This window comes from Carettochelys insculpta, chromosome 30 (genome assembly GCF_033958435.1).
Source record: "Carettochelys insculpta isolate YL-2023 chromosome 30, ASM3395843v1, whole genome shotgun sequence".
NCBI lineage: Eukaryota > Metazoa > Chordata > Testudines > Carettochelyidae > Carettochelys > Carettochelys insculpta.
In genome coordinates, this window is record NC_134166.1 from 5,494,502 (window position 1) to 5,512,561 (window position 18,060).

Below are 18,060 nucleotides of genomic sequence, written 5' to 3' on the forward strand. Positions count from 1 at the left end.
CCCCGCCCTGCAGGCTGGGAATAGCGAGAAGTTAGGAGCTGGCACCTTTTTGGCAACCACAGCAGGGATAAAATTCTCTGGAGCTCATGTTCCTCTGTAATCTTTCCAGTAGTGACCATCCTTTTCCAGTATTCCTGTAGGGCCTAATCCTGCTGCTGGTAACACAACTCCCTATGATTTCAATATGGGCAGGACTGGATTCCTATCTTAAAAAGCATCATGGAAAAACTGGACCCAAGTATTGTAGTCAGATGGAGCTGAAATTTTGCACAATTCCTATTGTGAAGAAGCAGTGAGTTTTATTTGTGACTTTCCCCAACGTTCCCGGGGAGGGCAAGGGAAGGAATAAGTTCATGATAAGTTAGACAAAAGTCCCACATGTGGACTTGGAGAAGCAGCATGTTTTCATATAAGTCTTGGTCCTGCCTCAATTTATAGACGTGTAACTTTGTGTGTGTGTGCAGCGCCACTGGGAATCAACGGGCCAGTTCATGTGTGAAGTTAAGCATGTGCATAATCATGCAAGATTGGGACCATAGTGAGCAAACTAATGCATATACAGAGGGTGAGGTAGTATAGATACAGAGAGGGTGAAATTTCTCTGGAATCTTCTACAATGCAGAGAAATTGTATTACAGGATAGATGTAGTTTAGCACATGGGTTCGTATTCTCTGGGGCTTGGCCCACCTCTGAGATACTCTTATGGTCTCCTAGACTTCAGACTTTCCTATCCCAGACATTATTCATGGCTCTCTTCAGTTTATTAAAATCTGTGCTCTCTTCTGGCACCTGAATTCTCTTGCCTATCTCCCCTTCCCCCCTCTCTGGATTCCTAGCTAGAGGTTAGGCTGAGACTTTTACCATCTGTGTTTCATTGTAAAGAAAGAGGAGCCAACTGAAAGCGAAATGTTTGCTCCCTATGTCTGGAGTGGGCTTGGTCACTTTGCTTTTATTTAAATGACCTGCAAGACTCCTCTGGAAAGAGAAATGTTGTACACTGTTCAGTGCTTGTTAGTTCAGGCTGTTCAGCATGGATTCAAGTGTGATGTGGCTCATTTGCTAAATAAGCTTCTGGGATGTCCTCTGGGAGCTCTTGACTGTGATCACTTGTGGCAATGAGAGTCTTTCTGCTGCCATGCTACATTGTGTGAACAGTAATTGGAGATGCTTCTGGTGTAGCTAAGAATCCCCAATAGCGGTGATGCAGCCATCTATGAGTACAGATGTGTGTGAAAAATAAATGGGGTGCTGATGAAGCAAGCTCTACTAATTTCCCAGAAGATTAATGGGCTCTGTTCTCAAGACTTGGAAGGGGAGACGCTCTTAGGGTTGGTGGGTGTTGTGCAGTCTCCATGAACTACTCAGACTTCGCTGATCTCTGAGACTGTCATGAAGGATGGCTGTCTTTGCAAGATGGGATTATAATGCATCTACACCCATAACATAAGCTTTTTTTTGTGTCAAAAGGTATTTAAAAGGGACACTGTCAAAGTTTACAGTCTCCGTATTAAAATCTTCCAGTTCAGTATATATTGGGCAGTTTTCCTATTTCTGAAAAAACTTTCTCAGCACCCAAAAAAACTGATTGTTACAGTACCATGTGTATCCATTGATGAGGCAATTTTTTTTGGTAAAACAGTGAAGCATCAAAGAGCAGGGCTAAGCTTATCAGTGGGTCTAGACCAAAGGTTGACTATTTTAAGCTCCATTGAATTAAATATCTAATACATTGTCATTGGAAATCAGGATAAAAAAACTTTGGCCACTAGCTCACTGGGATGTTTTGTTTGCCTTGAGCACTCACAGGAGTGGAGTCCCTCAGCTTCCAGTAGCTGTAATTTACTATTTTCAGCCAATGAGAGCTGTGGGAAGTGGCGTGGGCCGAGGGATGGTGCTGGCTGCTACTTCCTGCAGCTCTTGTTGGCTGGGAACAGGAAGTTGCAGATGCTCCAGGTAGACAAAATGTCCCAGCGTGCCAGTGGCTTACCCTCATGGGCCGGGAGCTGAAGTTTGCAAACCTCTGAAATACAGGTTGGCTTACGAAAATGCCATGTGAGATTTGCCGTTTTTACCTATCCAGAGTCAGCTTATACATGAACAGGCTAATGAATAGTAACAGAGAGGAAGCCGTGCTAGTCTATACACTATCAAAACAAAAAGCAGTCAAGTAGCACTTTAATGACTAGCAAAATAGTTTATTAGGTGAGCTTTCATGGGACAGACCCACTTCTTCAGACCATATCCAGACCAGAACAGACTCAATATTTAAGGCACAGAGAACCAAAAACAGTAAGCAAGGAGGACAAATCAGAAAAAGATGATCAAGGTGAGCAAACCAGAGAGTGGAGGGGTGAGGGGGGGAAGGTCAAGAATTAGATTGAGCCAAGTATGCAGAGGAGCCCCTATAGTGACTCAAAGTTCCCATCCTGGTTTAAACCACGTGTTAATGTGCCGAATTTGAATATAAAAGCCAGCTCAGCTGTTTCTCTTTGAAGAATGGTGCAAAACTTTTTTTTCAGTAACACACATACCTTTGGGTCTGTCCCACGAAAGCTCGCCTAATAAACTATTTTGCTAATCTTTAAAGTGCTACTTGACTGCTTTTTTTTTTTGATAGGCTAATGAATGTGTCTATATGGGGGAGAGCAGGGTTAATATTAAAAATTATTTTTCTGTTGAGTAATCAGCCAAGAAAAGTGATTGGATAAATTGCAGGCAATTTTTAAATTCCTTGGATTTTTTTGCACTTGAGACTCTAAACTGAGGTCCTGTCTATTTTGCATCAAAGATCACATCGCACTTTTCATAGTGGTAGAGTTCGCCCTCTCTGTCCATCCTGCGCTAAGAAGTGAAGCAGGTGGCAAGCTGGTCTCTAGACATGATGGCATTTTTGGTGGTGGATAAAGTGATCCTATCATATATATAGCTTGTAAATTGCTTTGGTATCTTTTGGCATGTAAGATGCAGTATCGCTTAATAAACTCTACTCTGCATGCTTGCTTTCTTGTCAGTGTCTGGCTGCTGCAACACTAACTATCCCTTCCCATGTGCTATGGTAATGAGGCACTAACATGCATATTCAGTGCCTCATTAGCATAATGGCAGCTACGCAAATTTGGAAGTGCAGACTTCAAATTGCAGATTGACAGTGAAAATGGGGGCAGCTTTGAAATAAGCACCCCACTTTGACATTCCCTCACTCCGATCTAGTTCTGTGGGAGTTTGGGAATGTTGAAGTGGGGCATTTTTTTCGAAGCTGCCCCCATCTTCACTGTCAATCTGCAATTCGAAGTCTGGTTGTACATGATGCAACCACTATTTCAAAGTAATTTTGAAATAGTGGACAGCTTATTTCAAAATTGGTAAACTTCATTTTATGAGGAATAATACCAATTTTGAAATAGGGGATGTGTAGACAGGGAATAGTGTCTATTTCGAAATAAGCCATAATGTGGCCAGTGCCTCTGTTTTGAAATAGACCAAGTGCCTCTGGTTTGAAGTATTTTGTCTATTTCAAAATGCATTTTGTGTGTAGCAGTGTTATTTCAAAGTAAGCTATTTCCCAAAATCGCTTCTGGAATAGTTTATTTAGAAAAATACTGCTGTGTAGGCGTACCCTGAGAGATTGAAATAGACAAGAAGTCTGGTCTGGGAATACCTGGGAAAAAGCAATGTGGGGTAAGTCCAAATTTTAGTTACATAGGGGTGTGGAGAGCAGTAAAAACGTTGCCATATACGTAAGGATTTCATTATTACCTTTAAATTTTTGATGCTTGAAATGTAGGGAGCAAGGAAATTTAGAAAATTTCGGCCCTTAGAAGTGAAGTGTATTGCGTGCAGCATTGGGTATGTTCAAATAATATACTGGATTGAGCTCTGTTTGCATTGCAAATCATCTCAACTCCACAATATTCTTGCTGTGTGCAGAGAGAGAGAGAGACATACCCACACATCCACGTTTGTTTTTTATTGAGCAGAATGTAAGGTTTCTTCTAGAGTAAAAGAATGCTAACCTTTTCCTTCTCCCCCTAGTGTCCAGGGCAGTCAGATGATAAAGCACAGGGGAAAAGGTGTGTCTATGAAATTGAAGGGCTATGCAGACTTAAACCCTTCAATAAAATGTAACTAATTTGAGAACAATCCTACTATTGTTGAATCCATTTTGTTTGATTGCCTGAAGGGAACTGGATACTTGGAGAGGGTGAAACTATGTATTTTGTTTCTCATTTAAAAGGGAGAATGTTTCAAGTGATTAGGTTTCAGATTTAACCCCCTGGACCAGATAAATGTCCAATACCAAACATTCTGCCAGCATTTTAACAGTAAATACACCTTTAGTTTAATCACTGGCATGTCTTCTGGGACTCTGCTAACAAAGTAGTAATGTTTTTTTTTATCATGTAGTCATGCATCAGCTATGGCTGGGACCAAGATCCGCTAACTTATTTTTATTGGCCGGCCATCAGATGGCAAGCTTTGGTGATCTACTGATTTGGAGATTCTGAAAGGTTGTTTGTTCTTCATCCCTTTATTATAACAGTATGTGTGTTGAATGAAAAAAGCATTATAATTAAATATAAATGGGTTTGATTTTCGATGGGTCCTGGCTTTGAATTTTTTACTTGTGTGACTGGAGGGATTGTTTTGTATAACCACCACCCTCCCGCAGCATCCGTTTCCATCCTATCAGTGTTTCCTTTTGAGTAACAACAGTAATCTGAAAGTTCTCTTTTGCCACAGAGAGAAGCTGTTGTAGAATCAGTGGACCGAGACTTGGGTTCACTTTTGGCTCCCCCTCTGGCTTTTGTTGTGACCTTGAGGAGGTTGCTGTGCCTCCATTCCCTGTCTGTAAAATGGGAATAATACTTATTTTCTCCTAGTCGCGTGTCATATCTATTTAGGCTGCAAGTCTGTATGGCACAGACCGTCTCTTATGTATTTGTTTAGTGTCAGCACAAAGGGGCCTGCTCTGGGATGGTTTCTTTCGGTACTAGTGTAGTATACATAAGTGATATACATGTCCCTGGCATATTTATAATAAGTGTGCATATGGACTTTGAGCATGGATGTGTGATGAGTGCAGCAAGAGGTAGCTAAGCCGTAAGAGAATTCAAAAACAGAATGTTTTAATGTGTTTTTTAAAAAGTGCAGGAAATAGTCTAGGTAAACCACATAACCCTTAGCACAAGCGTCCATTGTAGGTTTCAGACTGCTTTACACAGGGGGATGAAGAAAGCTCTGACAAGTGGAGGAACTGAGGCTGCTGCTACACTACCATTCTCCTGTTGGAGATGCCATGCTAATGAGACGATTCGAAGCAGTCTAATGAGGCCCTAATGTGCATATTCAGCTCCTTATTAGCATAATGGCAGCCGCGTGAACAGACTTGGAATTGCAGATTGACAGTGAAGATGGGGGCAGCTTCAAAATAAGCACCCCACTTCAACATTTCCTTATTCCCACAGAGCTAGATCGGAGTAAGGGAATATCAAAGTGAGGTGTCTATTTCGAAGCTGCCCCCATCCTCACTGTCAGTCTGCAGTTCGAAGTCTGTTTGGTGACTGTCATTATGCTAATGAAGCACTGAGGATATATGTTAACGTCTCATTACCTCGCTTCGAATTGTCTCATTACCATGCCACCTCCCACAGGAGAATGGTAGTGTATCAGCAGCCTGAGAGTTTCACTACCGTGCGAATGAAAGTGTGGTTGTGGCATGGGTAGGCAAACCCACACTAGCTGGCACGGCAAGCAGTGTAGTGTAGCAGTGGTGGAATGGGCTAGCAACTGGAGGACAGACCTACTGGAGAGCCTGGATACGTGTTCTGATTGCTAACTATACTGAAGCCTGTGCCACTTCCTCCAGGGTATATCTACAGACAAATCATACCTTCACGTGCAGTGTTGGCACATCTGGAGGCACAGAGTAGCCCAAGGCCACAGCAAGTGAATAGCAGAGCTAAGGCTAGTCCTGCCAGACCCAAGCTGGTATACCCTGTCTTGTAGACCAGACTCCTCCATGGAAACAGTAGGACCAGTAACTTCCTGTGGTGAAATATCTTGGCACAGCTGAACAAAGGAAGATGGGGATGGGGAAGAGGAGGAGGAAGTCCAGCCTATTAAATGTGTGATGTCCTGAGAGTGGATGCAGGTAGAATAGTGCAGGGCCCTAAAACCCACAGTAAACTGGGAGCCATTGTGTTTAGGGAACAAATAGGGGCAGTTTTCTTATATTGCGTTCTGCATTTTTCCCTCCTGGGAAATAGCAAATATTTGTTGTCAAATCTCTCGAGCCTTTAGATACCATAGAACCCACTCATTAGGGTGAAATAGCAAGTGTGAGCTCTTCAAGAAGAAGTGAGGACACAGCAGTGAGTAGGTACGTGCACTGTTTTGGCATTCAGTTTCATTTAGAGCAATATCGCCAATGTATGTATTTGGTGCCATTTGTCTTGGTGGTGAAAAAAAGTGCCTCATAATGAGGCTACTCTAAAGCTCTTTCTGAGATCTGGGCTGAATCGACACTTCCCATTTCTGAGAATCAGTGGTGCTGTATGATGCAGTGGAGAGACTTAGCAAGGTTCTTTTGGATTTCCTTTAATAATTGTCTAATTCCAACGTTGGTGTGGTGTTGGTACTGCATGCATGCTTCTCCTTAGACTCTTTCTTAGCTCCAAACTCGTTTGCCTAATCAGTCATCACTTAAATCAGTTCCAGGTTTGGTACCCCATATACAAACCTAAAGGAATACTGGTCACTATAATGTAGGCCTCTAGTTTATGTATTGGAGGTAAAGGAAGGAGTTGCAGAACTTAAACAATTAGTAAAACCCTAGCTATTCATTTTACAGGCCAGAATCTCACTTATCCCACAGCTCTTTTATATCACTGTAGTAAAGAGTCTTGAAGTGGGAGACTTTAAGACCCCTTTTTGTTACCAGAGTGGTGTAAAAGGGCTAAGGTGTACATGAGAATCTGATCTGGTCCAAAGTGTTCTTATTAACTAACCTTTGGCATGACAGAAACCCCCAAAACAACACAATGTGTTAGTAAAAAAGTGAACTTGCCTAGAAATAAGAAATGGAACTGACTGTTTTATTTCCAAGGTTCAAGCTGAGAAAAATGCAAAGAAGTAAAAGTAAATTAAATGTTCAGCTCATTCACCTGTAGTAGTAGTTAATTGCATGGGGAAGGGGATTTGTAATTTGACAGTGTCTCTTTTAAGATCTCTGCCACTCTCTCATCTAGCAAACTTGTAGCTTGTTGTTGGCTAGTGCATTTGGAATTAGCAATGTTAACCTTGTTTTCTGTTTCCTTGCAGCACATGGTTATGAGCTTTAGGGTATCAGAGCTGCAGGTTCTCTTGGGCTTTGCTGGCAGGAACAAGAGTGGAAGGAAGCACGAGTTGCTCACAAAGGCATTACAGCTGCTCAAATCTGGCTGCAGCCCGGCTGTTCAGATGAAAATTAAGGAGCTGTACCGACGAAGGTTCCCAAGGAAGATATTATCACCTTCAGACTTATCCATGCTCCATATTCAGGCAGGGCAACTGCCCTCCGCCACTGCACTGACACAGGGCAGCACAGTGTGTCACTTGCCCTATGACAACAGTTCTGCAGCTTCTACAGTGCCAACAGCTATGTTGCCTCCGGTGCCTATGCTGGGACCCAAACATGAGACAGATGTTCAGCACTTATCACCCCCCATTCATCCGGTCCATCCAGATGTCAAGATGAAGAGGTTGCCCTTCTACGATGTTTATGATGAGCTGATTAAACCCACCACATTAGGTATGTTAATACATTTGTTTGTTTCTCTTTTCTACAACATGTTTATTGGTACTTAAAGGTTACTGGCTTGACAGCTCATGAAACTGAAAGCGTCTGGTTATCCACAGACTGCATGTAGGATGGACAGTGATGGCTGGTTTTCCAGACTGTTTTGCCAAGTGCATATCAGCTTTTGATTTGGAAGGGCTACATCTGTGGGTGAGGATGAGAGTCCAGCCTCCAGGATTGATTGGGCTATGGGCTTTTCTGCTTAGATGGGCTATTGTGTTTTTGATGGTAGACACACCTGTGAACGAATAACCTTAAATTGTGACTTTTTGGGAGGCAGAAGCTGCCTTTGCATTTCTGTTTGTACAATGCACAATACAGTGCAGCCTTGATCCCTGACTCAGTCCTTAGGCAATACTATGACTGAAACAACCTGAGGACTGAGAGCTGCCAGCTTGTTTTGCGTAGGCTACTGAAGAGTTGTCAGAGGTAGAAATGTTTAATTGCGTTCATGGTTTTCTGAATTCAAACTAATGATTTAGTGAAAAGTCTGATATCTTCTTAGTAATCCCTTCAGCCAGCCAATCTCCTGCACCTCTTTAAGTGGATAATTACTAGTATGTACTGTTTTTGGCCATCTGTATGAGATACAGCTAGTTTGGATCTGAAGAAGTGGGTCTGTCTGACAAAAGCTCATCACCCAATAAATTATTTTGTTAGTCTTTAAAGTGCTACTGAACTGCTTTTTCATTTTGCTAGTTTGGGAACTTCGCGAAGGACAGACTGAGTTTTTCCGTTACAGCCTAAATCACCCTCTTCTAGAATTACTATACAGCCTGTGACCTATTGTTTCAGCATTTGAACAATGAAGTGGAGAGATGAAATACCTGGTTAGTATGGGACAGAGTCTCAGAACAGCATCTTGAGAGCCAGGAGTGTCGACAGTGACATAAAAACAGAAGTGTCTCTTGCAGAGTCTTTAGAATTCCATGGCATTCCATCTGCATCACTTGACTGCGAACTCATTGGCTTGTTTGTAATTTTTTTCCGTTATCAGGACCACAGTTTACGCAATGAAGGTCAAAAGAAATCCGTTGAAAATCATCAATAAAACCCCAATAAGTGAAAATGCACGAATGTTATTTTGATTGATTAGTGCTTAGAAGTCCTGACAGGGATCCAGGCCCAGTTGTGTTACAAGAGTGAACAAATGTGAAGTAAGAGACAGTTCTTCCAGGTAGGACCTCAGTCTTTAAATAGACAAGACAAAGGACAGGAGGGAAAGTGGAGGCACAGAGATTCTAAACATGAGTGGAAATGGAGGACTAGGGAAGAGAGTCCTTTAGGTCCATTCTATTTATTCTGTGCTGTTGGTTGGCATGTAGCTGTAACCTTTTGATAGGTGCTGCATATGGGACATGGGGCCACCTGAGAGTCATGTGATTTGGTGCCTCACAGTGAGGCTGTATGCATGAGCAAAGCTGTGCAAATGAGCTAAGTCAGTCTCTTCCTCTTCTCCAGTGTTGGGGTGACAAATGGGGTAAGTCTGTGGCAGCCTGTTTGGTCTGTACTAGACCTTACAGGGCAACTGCATTGTTAGAATCGATGTATCTGCAGTTGACTGTAAGGTCTATCCTCCCTTGGGGAGCATTTGTCTCGTCAACCTCCCTTACTCCCCATGAGAGGTGGAGTACAGGGGTTCGACTGATGACACCAGAGAGATCGATTTTGTATGTCTTTATCAGATGTGCGAAATTGCGCTCCAGGAGATTGACCCCTTCAGGGTTGATCTGGTAAGTACAGACATACCCTAACTTTAAGACCTTATGGACCCTGCTCCAAGTGTCAGGGTGCAAAGAAAACCCCATCTTTTTGCTATAAACCCCTTTGATCCTGGAAAGTCTCTTCCTGGCCGTGCCATTGACCACCTGGGAAAAACATAAGGTCAGTTACATGTTTGTTTCCCATGTTGTCCCCAATGTACTGGGTGTTTTCTGTACTTAGAAGAAATGTTATGTATCAGAAACAACTCACATTCCCCTTCTCTTTGCCTCACTTTCCCCATCTGTAGACTAGGGGTGTGGTGAAGGTGGCTGTGTGTCTTTGCTGATATCTGTAGAGTGGTTTGAGATGCTTCAGCTGTTGCTCGCTGAAGTCTATGGAGAAATCCCTGTTGACTTCATGGAGTGTGGATCAGGCCTGAGAAGAGCACAGTCTTACTGTCTTTTTGAAGCTGAAAGTTTTGTGAATGAACTGTTAACGAAGGTCATGTCTTGGTGGCCCAGGTTTGCTTCAGACCGGCCTGACCCAGCTTAGGCCATGGGAATGATCTTAGTTTGGAATCAGGTGTGATCCCCTCCAGTCCTGCCCCCCGCCCCATCCATAAATGTGATAGTTGTTTATAGCAAGGGAGACTGGTGTGCAGCAACAATGAAGCCAGACACTTAGCACAGCAAGAACCCCTCAGCTTGATGCTTGGTTTTTTTTTAAAGTATGTTTTCTTGACTTTGGCTCTATTATCCCTCCCAGGCAACCTGTGGTTTCCTTAAATGGGATGCTCAAGTTGCAAAAGAACTCATTGTTGCTCTGTGCCAGAGTAATCCGCTCCCCCTCCCGGCTAAGACTTCCTACTCAAATATTGACACTTGAACTCAGTAAACTTTCTTTGTGACTGAGGGAGGGTCTTGCTCCCATTACATACACCAGGAGCATCTTGCTTCCTTCGCCGCTCCTCCTCTCTCTCTCTCCCCCTCTCCCCCCCCCCGCCCCCTAGGGACTCTCTGCAGCCCCATCCTCTAACAAAAATAACTTCGAAGTTGCTCACTTTGACGTACGACTTAGAAGTAACAGACTTCAAAGCTGAGCATCTACACACACCCTACTTCAAAGTTAAACTTCAAAGTAGGACTCCTGGGAATGGAGTAAGGACTTCAAAGTTGGGCTCCCTTACTTCAAAGTTAACTTGTATGTGTAGATTCTCTAATGGCTGCTTCGAAGTTAGTTCCTAGTGTAGAAGCACCCATCGCGTCCTACATTTTAATGACGTTACAAATGCAGGCAAGTTCTCTGATTCACTGAGTTGATGCAGCGTATTTCTATGGTATCATGAAACTTCTCGATGCTTTAAACAAATTAAGGATGACGACTGTGCTCCAGGAATCTTATAGAAAAAAAAATCAGGTTTCTGAATTCTGATATCTAGCAAATCAGACTCCGACTCAGAAAATTAGTTGCTGCTTTCTTCTCAATTAAAAATGTTTGCAAAGTTGTGTGTACTTTATTAGTAGGGGGACTTACTTCCTGCTTTAAGTGGAAACCACAGAGCAACTTCAGCATGTAGCTTATTGAGCACTTTTGTAATAAGGCCAGCAAGGAAGAGTTGTAGAGGCTATTGATGGTAAGAGAAGAGGAACTGTGTGAAGAAGTAGGCTTTCCGGAGAGTCCCTGAGAACATCTTGGATGTAGGGGACAGCATGACTGAAGGCACAAAACAGGAGAAATAAGGCAAGAGGAGTGAAACTGTGTAGGAAGGGATGGTTTTGTGATTAAGGCATAAGACTGAAGAGCTGTGTTTTGCTGTAGGGAGGGGGTGAGCAAACTTTTTATGTCAGGTCCCATTTTTTGTCCCTGCAATTAACAGCCCTGCGTGCCATCCTGTGAAACGTAATCCAAACCGACAGAAATTATGTTTATAGTCAGATGGAAAAAAAAAACCCAAAACCTTTTGGCATGTGTGAGAGAATAAATATGGCTAATGTGGAAACTTTATTAACCAGTTTATAAACGTGAGTACGCATAGATAAAAACAGTCAAAATGTTGAAATATTTTAATGAGGTGAATGAACCTGAGACCCAGCAGCTGATTGTGCTGTGATCCCCTTATGAAATTTCACCCCCCCCCCATGGGGGTGTGTCCCCTACTTTGCTCACCTGTGCTCTAGGGAACGTCACTCTGCCTCTCTTTGCATGCTGGAGTCAATATTGACCCTGGTTTACACTGAGTGGGAGCTGTGCGGAGTGGTCAGGTAAATCTTTGCATCTCCCTTGGGGTTTTTGTAGCATGTTGGGCACTCTGGGAATACTCTTAAGAATTTAATTCCTAATTTTGACCTGCCCTTCAGGGGTATTGTGAAGATTAAGACATGAACAGTTGTGCTCAGATACTAAGGTGATGAATAGTAACAGAGAGTAAGCCGTGCTAGTCTATACACTATCAAAACAAAAAGCAGTCAAGTAGCACTTTAAAGACTAGCAAAATAGTTGATTAGGTGAGCTTTCGTGGGACAGACCCACTTCTTCAGACCATATCCAGACCAGAACAGACTCAATATTTAAGACACAGAGAACCAAAAACAGTAAGCAAGGATTTGTCCTCCTTGCTTACTGTTTTTGGTTCTCTCTGTCTTAAATATTGAGTCTGTTCTGGTCTGGATATGGTCTGAAGAAGTGGGTCTGTCCCACGAAAGCTCACCTAATCAACTATTTTGCTAGTCTTTAAAGTGCTACTTGACTGCTTTTTGTTTTAAGGTGATGAATGTTTTGTAAACACCTATGAACAATGAAGAGATGAGAGCTGTGAGATAGGTGGGATGCAACTAATAAGAAAGTTGGTGGGAAGAGCTTTAGCAGAGGTGGCGAGGAAGAAGTGGCTTTTGGTGAGAGACTGGAGACAGGCCTTAAAGATGACACTGGGATTGTCAGAAGGGCTAGTGAGGTTCTGAATGGGCATGGGGGGAAATACGATTTGCATCTCTTGACAGGATAAAAGATGTTCAGGCAGTCGGCAGTCCTGCCTTGAAGACCAGTGTGTGCGCTCTGTGGCACGGCGGTAAAGGTGTGCAGCTTTTGTTGATGAGATCAGGATAGAAGCCACGAAGTCATGTAGAAAGACTCCTTCATTCTTCTTTCTGTGTGCAAAAGTAGCCACTCAGGGTGCCAGTTGTAACTCTCTTGTGATGGCGAATGCCTGCAATTGTGTGGCCTGGTAGATGTGAAAAACTACTGTTGCATAACAGAGTTTGACCAACATTGTGTTTTTGACGACTGTGAGCTAAGCGAGTTGTACTGGGTAGAAAAGGAGTGATAGTGGGGTGTCGGTGGTGAAATTTGTGGACCTTTTCCTGGTATACCATGTTCAGTGGTTTTCCCATTGACTTTAGCTGGAGCAGGGCTGCAGTCTTATTTGAAGAACTGAGGGAGCGGATGTCTGGGCTAGGAAATACTAAGACAAGGTTGGAAACCTCTCTGCAGAGCTTGAGTTTGTGCTGCTGGGGCGCTTGGTCTGGTTGTGGAGGCTGGCACAAGTTCTCGTGGGGCATCTGCTGAGGAAAGTTTCTGTACGCCATACTTCACGTTCTTTGCATTCTTTACCTTGGGGTTGAAGTGAGCCCCTCGCCCTGCTGTGGAATCCATGCTGCAGAGTACAGTCAACCCTCGAGTTACTCAGGGGTTGTATTCCTGCAACCCCTGTGTAACTCAAATTTTTGTGCAAGTCAGCAGGGAGATGGGAACCAGGCCTCAGCCTGATTCCTGGCTCCCCTGGGCTTGTAGGAGGCAGAAAACTGACAGTTTCCTGGCTCCCAGAGTGGCTTTTCCCGACAGAGCAGGGAATTGACTCCAGTGGGAATTGTGGTTGCCCAATATTTCTTGGGATAGGGACAGGACATCGGGCAATTTCGTCAAAGTGCTTTGTGTTTGAAATAACTCTTAAGATCTGCTGTCTTGTGAATTATCTTTAGCTTGCTTTCTGCTGGTTTATTTTAGAAGCGCAGAGTTTGCATTACTGGTGGTCTGTTACATTGAACGCAACTTTTTTTTTAAAGGCAAACACATCACTAGGGTAGATTTAAATATCTTGACTATCTTAGAAGTGATCTCTTCCATTAAAGACAGTAGAATTTAATTCTGAGTAGGACTATACTTCCCTAAAATTTGCCTCCATGTCAGTAACTGCAGCTTAAAGTGCTGGATTCAGCTCCTAACTATGTTTCTTCTTGTGCTCTGTTTCTTAAGTGCAGGGCTGATTTTGTATGTTGGGTTTATGTAGGACCTTGGCTGTGCTTTTCTGCTTGGGGAAGATAAGGGCAAGGCCTATTTCTTATTAGGCAAGTTTGCACTGTCTGTAATTACAATAATAACTGTAATGTCCAAGGTAGTTACGGACCTCTGGGATTGCCTGGCTGTATCTTGGCCCACAGAACTCCTCTAGCCTGATTAATAACTCTTAGCAAGTGCCATGCATCTTGGCCATTACTGCGTAGTCAGGAACTTAGGTTGTGAAAGTATTAGCTCAGGGGACTGGGAGGTCAGGACGCTTGCATTTTACTTTCAGCTGTGTAAGCTGATTTGGCCTCCGTGCCTCAGTTTCTTCATTTGTAAAATGCTGGTGACAGTACTGTGCTACCTTGCATAGGTGCAGGCTTGCCTGGTGTTTGTGATGTTCTTTAAGAGATCCTTTCTGGAAGGCATGGTAGAAGAGCTAGGAATTATGAATAATTTGTTAGGTCAGGACTACAGTCCTTGCTTGTGCAAAACTATTGTTGAAGTCCATGGAAATTATGGTTAGGAATCAGTGTTCCCTCTTATTTTTTCCATCCATGTGTGGAATAAGTGTTATGTGCACTGAGGCATGTGGGGATGTGCACCATGAGCAGAAACACATTGTCACCTGTCGGTGGTTGTGGAGGCTCTGCTAATCAGTTGGGAAGCACCTGAATCTCTCCTGGGTGGCCTGCCAAGCACACAGCTTACCGGGAGCACTGCTAGGGAGTGTTCTGTATTTGTATCCCTGGCTGTGTGCGCTTGTATAACCGTAGGTCAGTTTAAGAATGGAGAAGGGGGCAGATTGTGACTGACCATCCTTCCAGGAGCAGAGAGCTCAGCTTTGTATTCTTGGTAATGTTCACCTCCTCCTCATCCTTGTGTCTTAATGACTCTTCTGTAGCCTCAACTAACAGCCAGCGGTTTGAAGAAGCACATTTCACCTTTGCGCTAACACCTCAGCAAGTTCAGCAGATTCTCACCTCTAGGTAAGTGAATGGCTGGATATTCACCATCTGTCTGGCTGATGTGCATTGTCTGTGGCTTTTATGCAGACTTTTAACTGGGCCATCAGGAGTACTAGCAGGATGGAGGGGAGGAGAAGTTTGGCATAGGTTGCGTGGCTGAGACTAAGGCTTGGTCTACACTAAGGTGTTATGCAGTTCTACCCATAGCAGTGGTGTAGTTAGAATCGACTTATCTGCAGTTGACTTACCTGGCAGTCCTCTCAGAGGGAGGTCAATGGGAGAAAGGGGAGGTCAATGGGAGACTGTCTCCATGCGATATCAAGGAGCATAGGGGTCAACTGCTGACCCCAGATAGTTTGATTTTGCATGTCTTTGCCAGAAATGGGTAATCAGACTCTGCAAAATCAATCCTGGCTGGGTTGATCTTCCTGGCAGTGTAGACATACCCTAAGAAAGAGAAGGAGGTCAGCTGACATGGGGAAGGCAGGTTTATATACCTGAACACTGCCGCTGCTGTAACTGGGAATAAAATCCCTGGTCAGATACTCAGTGTAAATTCTGTTGCTGCCTTGACCTTGGTGGCACTAATCCCATTTACAGAAGCTGAGGAGCTGACTCCAAAGCCAGGTCTACATTAGGGCAAATAAATAAAAATAAATTTAAGATATGCAGCTCAGCTATGAAAATTGCATAGCTGAAGTCAGTGTATCTTAAATCTATTTTTACCACTGTCCGCACAGCAGGTGGTTGACAAGAGACTTTACACCTTACGACTGCAAGGAGTCCTAGGTTCAACTGTGGCGCCTTGGTCATGTGGTTTAGCATAGCTCCACTATGTGCGCTAAATCAAACCCTGGAAGATCAACTGCCAGCACATAGATCTTCTGGGAAGTATAGACGTGCACCAACTCTGTATAATGGAACTGACTTCTGTACATACCAGAAATAATGTACCAACTGGATAAAAACATGCAAAACTGATTTTAGGATTTTCAGATTATATTTGTACTGGCAGTGCTCTAGCTTGCTGGCTTTTTCCCTTTTAGTATATGAAACAGCCCTGCACCAGCAGGGGAATGTTTGGATGATCTAATAAGTCTCTCCTGATTTATTTACCTCTTCCTCCCCACCTCACCTCTCTTGCCTCTCTTCCATTCAGCAATATTTTACTTTGAGGGATTTTGGCTGCTTAGGGAGAACAGAATGAGCAAATCAGAAGGCAGCTTTTCTAATTCATAGGCTCTGTTTTAGTAGTACTAAAAGATACATTATTATATGTGGTTAAATTAGATGTTTATAATGATGTGACTATTGTGCCTAGTAAGCAATGCCAGCTATATAAGATCTTTTTCTGTTGCAGAGATATCTTACCAGGTGCCAAATGTGACTACACTGTACAGGTACAATTAAGGTAAGAGAACACCTTGATCTGAAAAGTGAATGATGAAAAACACTTTGGTTTGAGCTGCTGTTTTGGCTATGACATCATAACTTTGGTGAATCGGATCTTCACATTCAGTAGGGTGGGTTTGCAAATCTAAGACTTCATAGAATTCTGAAAATTTAGTCACTGCATGGAGATGAAAATCTTTGGGCTGAAACACTAATCCAAGCAGAATCATTGTGAGAATCCAGGAGACTGAATGCATGGCATCTCTACTTTTCCAAATTAATGTTCCAGGGTGCAGTCAGCTTGCAAAATTGTCATGGACTGCCATGGGAGCTTTGCCTGGCGTAGATCAAATCCTTCTGGTTTTAACCGCTTTTATAAACTGGATCCACTCACGTTTCTATGCCAAAAACAAAGCTTACCTTAAAATGGTCTGTTCGCAACACCTATGTACTATTTCTAAACTATCCTGCATTTTTGCCATGTGCCTAGTATTTTAAAGGATAAATACCCCAAAATGAGTCACAAACTGTACTTTGCGAATTGCCACACCTAGCTCGGCAGTTTTGATCCTGCAATAAGAAGCTTGTGAGCAATGTCTCTAATGAGACTCTCCAGCCTCCTTTTCCTGCTCTGTTTGCTCCATTCTCATGGCTAAATAGTATGGTGAAATATACCAACATCTCCCTCTCTAAAATGAGAGGGAGAAAGACTCCTGTAAATTTCTCCTGCATAACCAAGACAACCATTGTATATTGGTGGGTGGAAACCTCACATGCACTTAACGCATCAGAGCTGGATTACAGTGTGGTTTTGCCTACTAGCTTCAGCCAGCACCCCTCTTCGTGTTTTCTAGGGGTTCATTATCATTCATTAATGTTGAGAAAGAAGGCTTTGTACGTACATCAGTGACGTTTGAATGCTTCCCTTTTGCCACCGAGAGAACTATTGCCTCATGCCGTCCAACTTAAATGTGGGTGTTAGAAATGAGGATTATGTCATAGCAGTCCCACCTGCGTCCAACTTTCTCAGATGTGCCTCAGCATGAGAACGCCCATCTCAGTATAAGAGAGAGAAGGCGAGCCCCTGTTTTATCCTTCTCTTCGTCTGGCTTGCAGAGTCTGCAGTGTGATAGAAAACAATAGGCATGGAGTGACGTGCCAGGACTTGTCCTAACCAAATGCAGAACAATGTCATATTTGACTCAAGGCTGTGTGACAAGTCTGTGGTTTGAGTGTGGGGTGTGGTCTCTCTTCGGCAGGGCAGTTTAATTTGAAGTGAAATAAAATGCCTGATCACCCAATTAAATGGGATTATCATTCTGGTGAGACCCCATTGTGGGTTTCTGGTGCTGACATCTTTTTGCCTGTTGAAGGCAATTGTACAATATTAAATGGTGGCAGAGGAGCACTGAAAGAATGTAAGGGCTGGTCTACACTGAGAATTTACATCAGCATTGTGTGTCTCTTGGGGGTGTGAAAAATGCACACCCCCGAGAGTTATACCTTTGCTCACCTAGCTGTCGATGAGGCTTGGTCAATGGAAGACTTCTTTGTGAAGCTAGCAACCTCTTTTCTGGAAGGTGGATTACCCATACTGACAGGAGAACCCCTCTCTTGGCGTAGGTAGTGTCTACACAGAGCCAGTACAGTGCCCCTAGTTAACGGTGGCTTAAATGTCGATACACCCTAAGAAGTAATTAATCTCTCTTCCTTCTGCGAGATTCACAGTCGGATCAATGTCAATCTGTTTTAGTTCCTCAGATGGTTGTAAATTACATTGAAAGGACTTTAAATTTCAGTAGCTCCGTTCACCCGGAAGGGCCATATGATTTACAGGTGCTGCACCACTGAAGTGCACTTCTCTCTGGTAGAGGTGGCTGGTG

General features: G+C 43.3%; 1 protein-coding gene across 5 annotated transcripts in view; it reads left to right on the plus strand.

Moving 5' to 3' along the window:
* PIAS3 (protein inhibitor of activated STAT 3) overlaps positions 1-18,060 on the plus strand; it is a 42,151-nt gene that overhangs the window by 7,341 nt on the left and 16,750 nt on the right. For all 5 annotated transcript variants that reach the window (XM_074980468.1, XM_074980465.1, XM_074980470.1 and 2 more), the window contains 3 exons: positions 7,322-7,790; positions 14,722-14,806; positions 16,146-16,196. In XM_074980468.1, coding sequence (XP_074836569.1) covers positions 7,325-7,790; positions 14,722-14,806; positions 16,146-16,196 — 602 coding nt within the window. In that variant the 5' untranslated portion in view covers positions 7,322-7,324. The remainder of the gene's footprint in view (positions 1-7,321; positions 7,791-14,721; positions 14,807-16,145; positions 16,197-18,060) is intronic.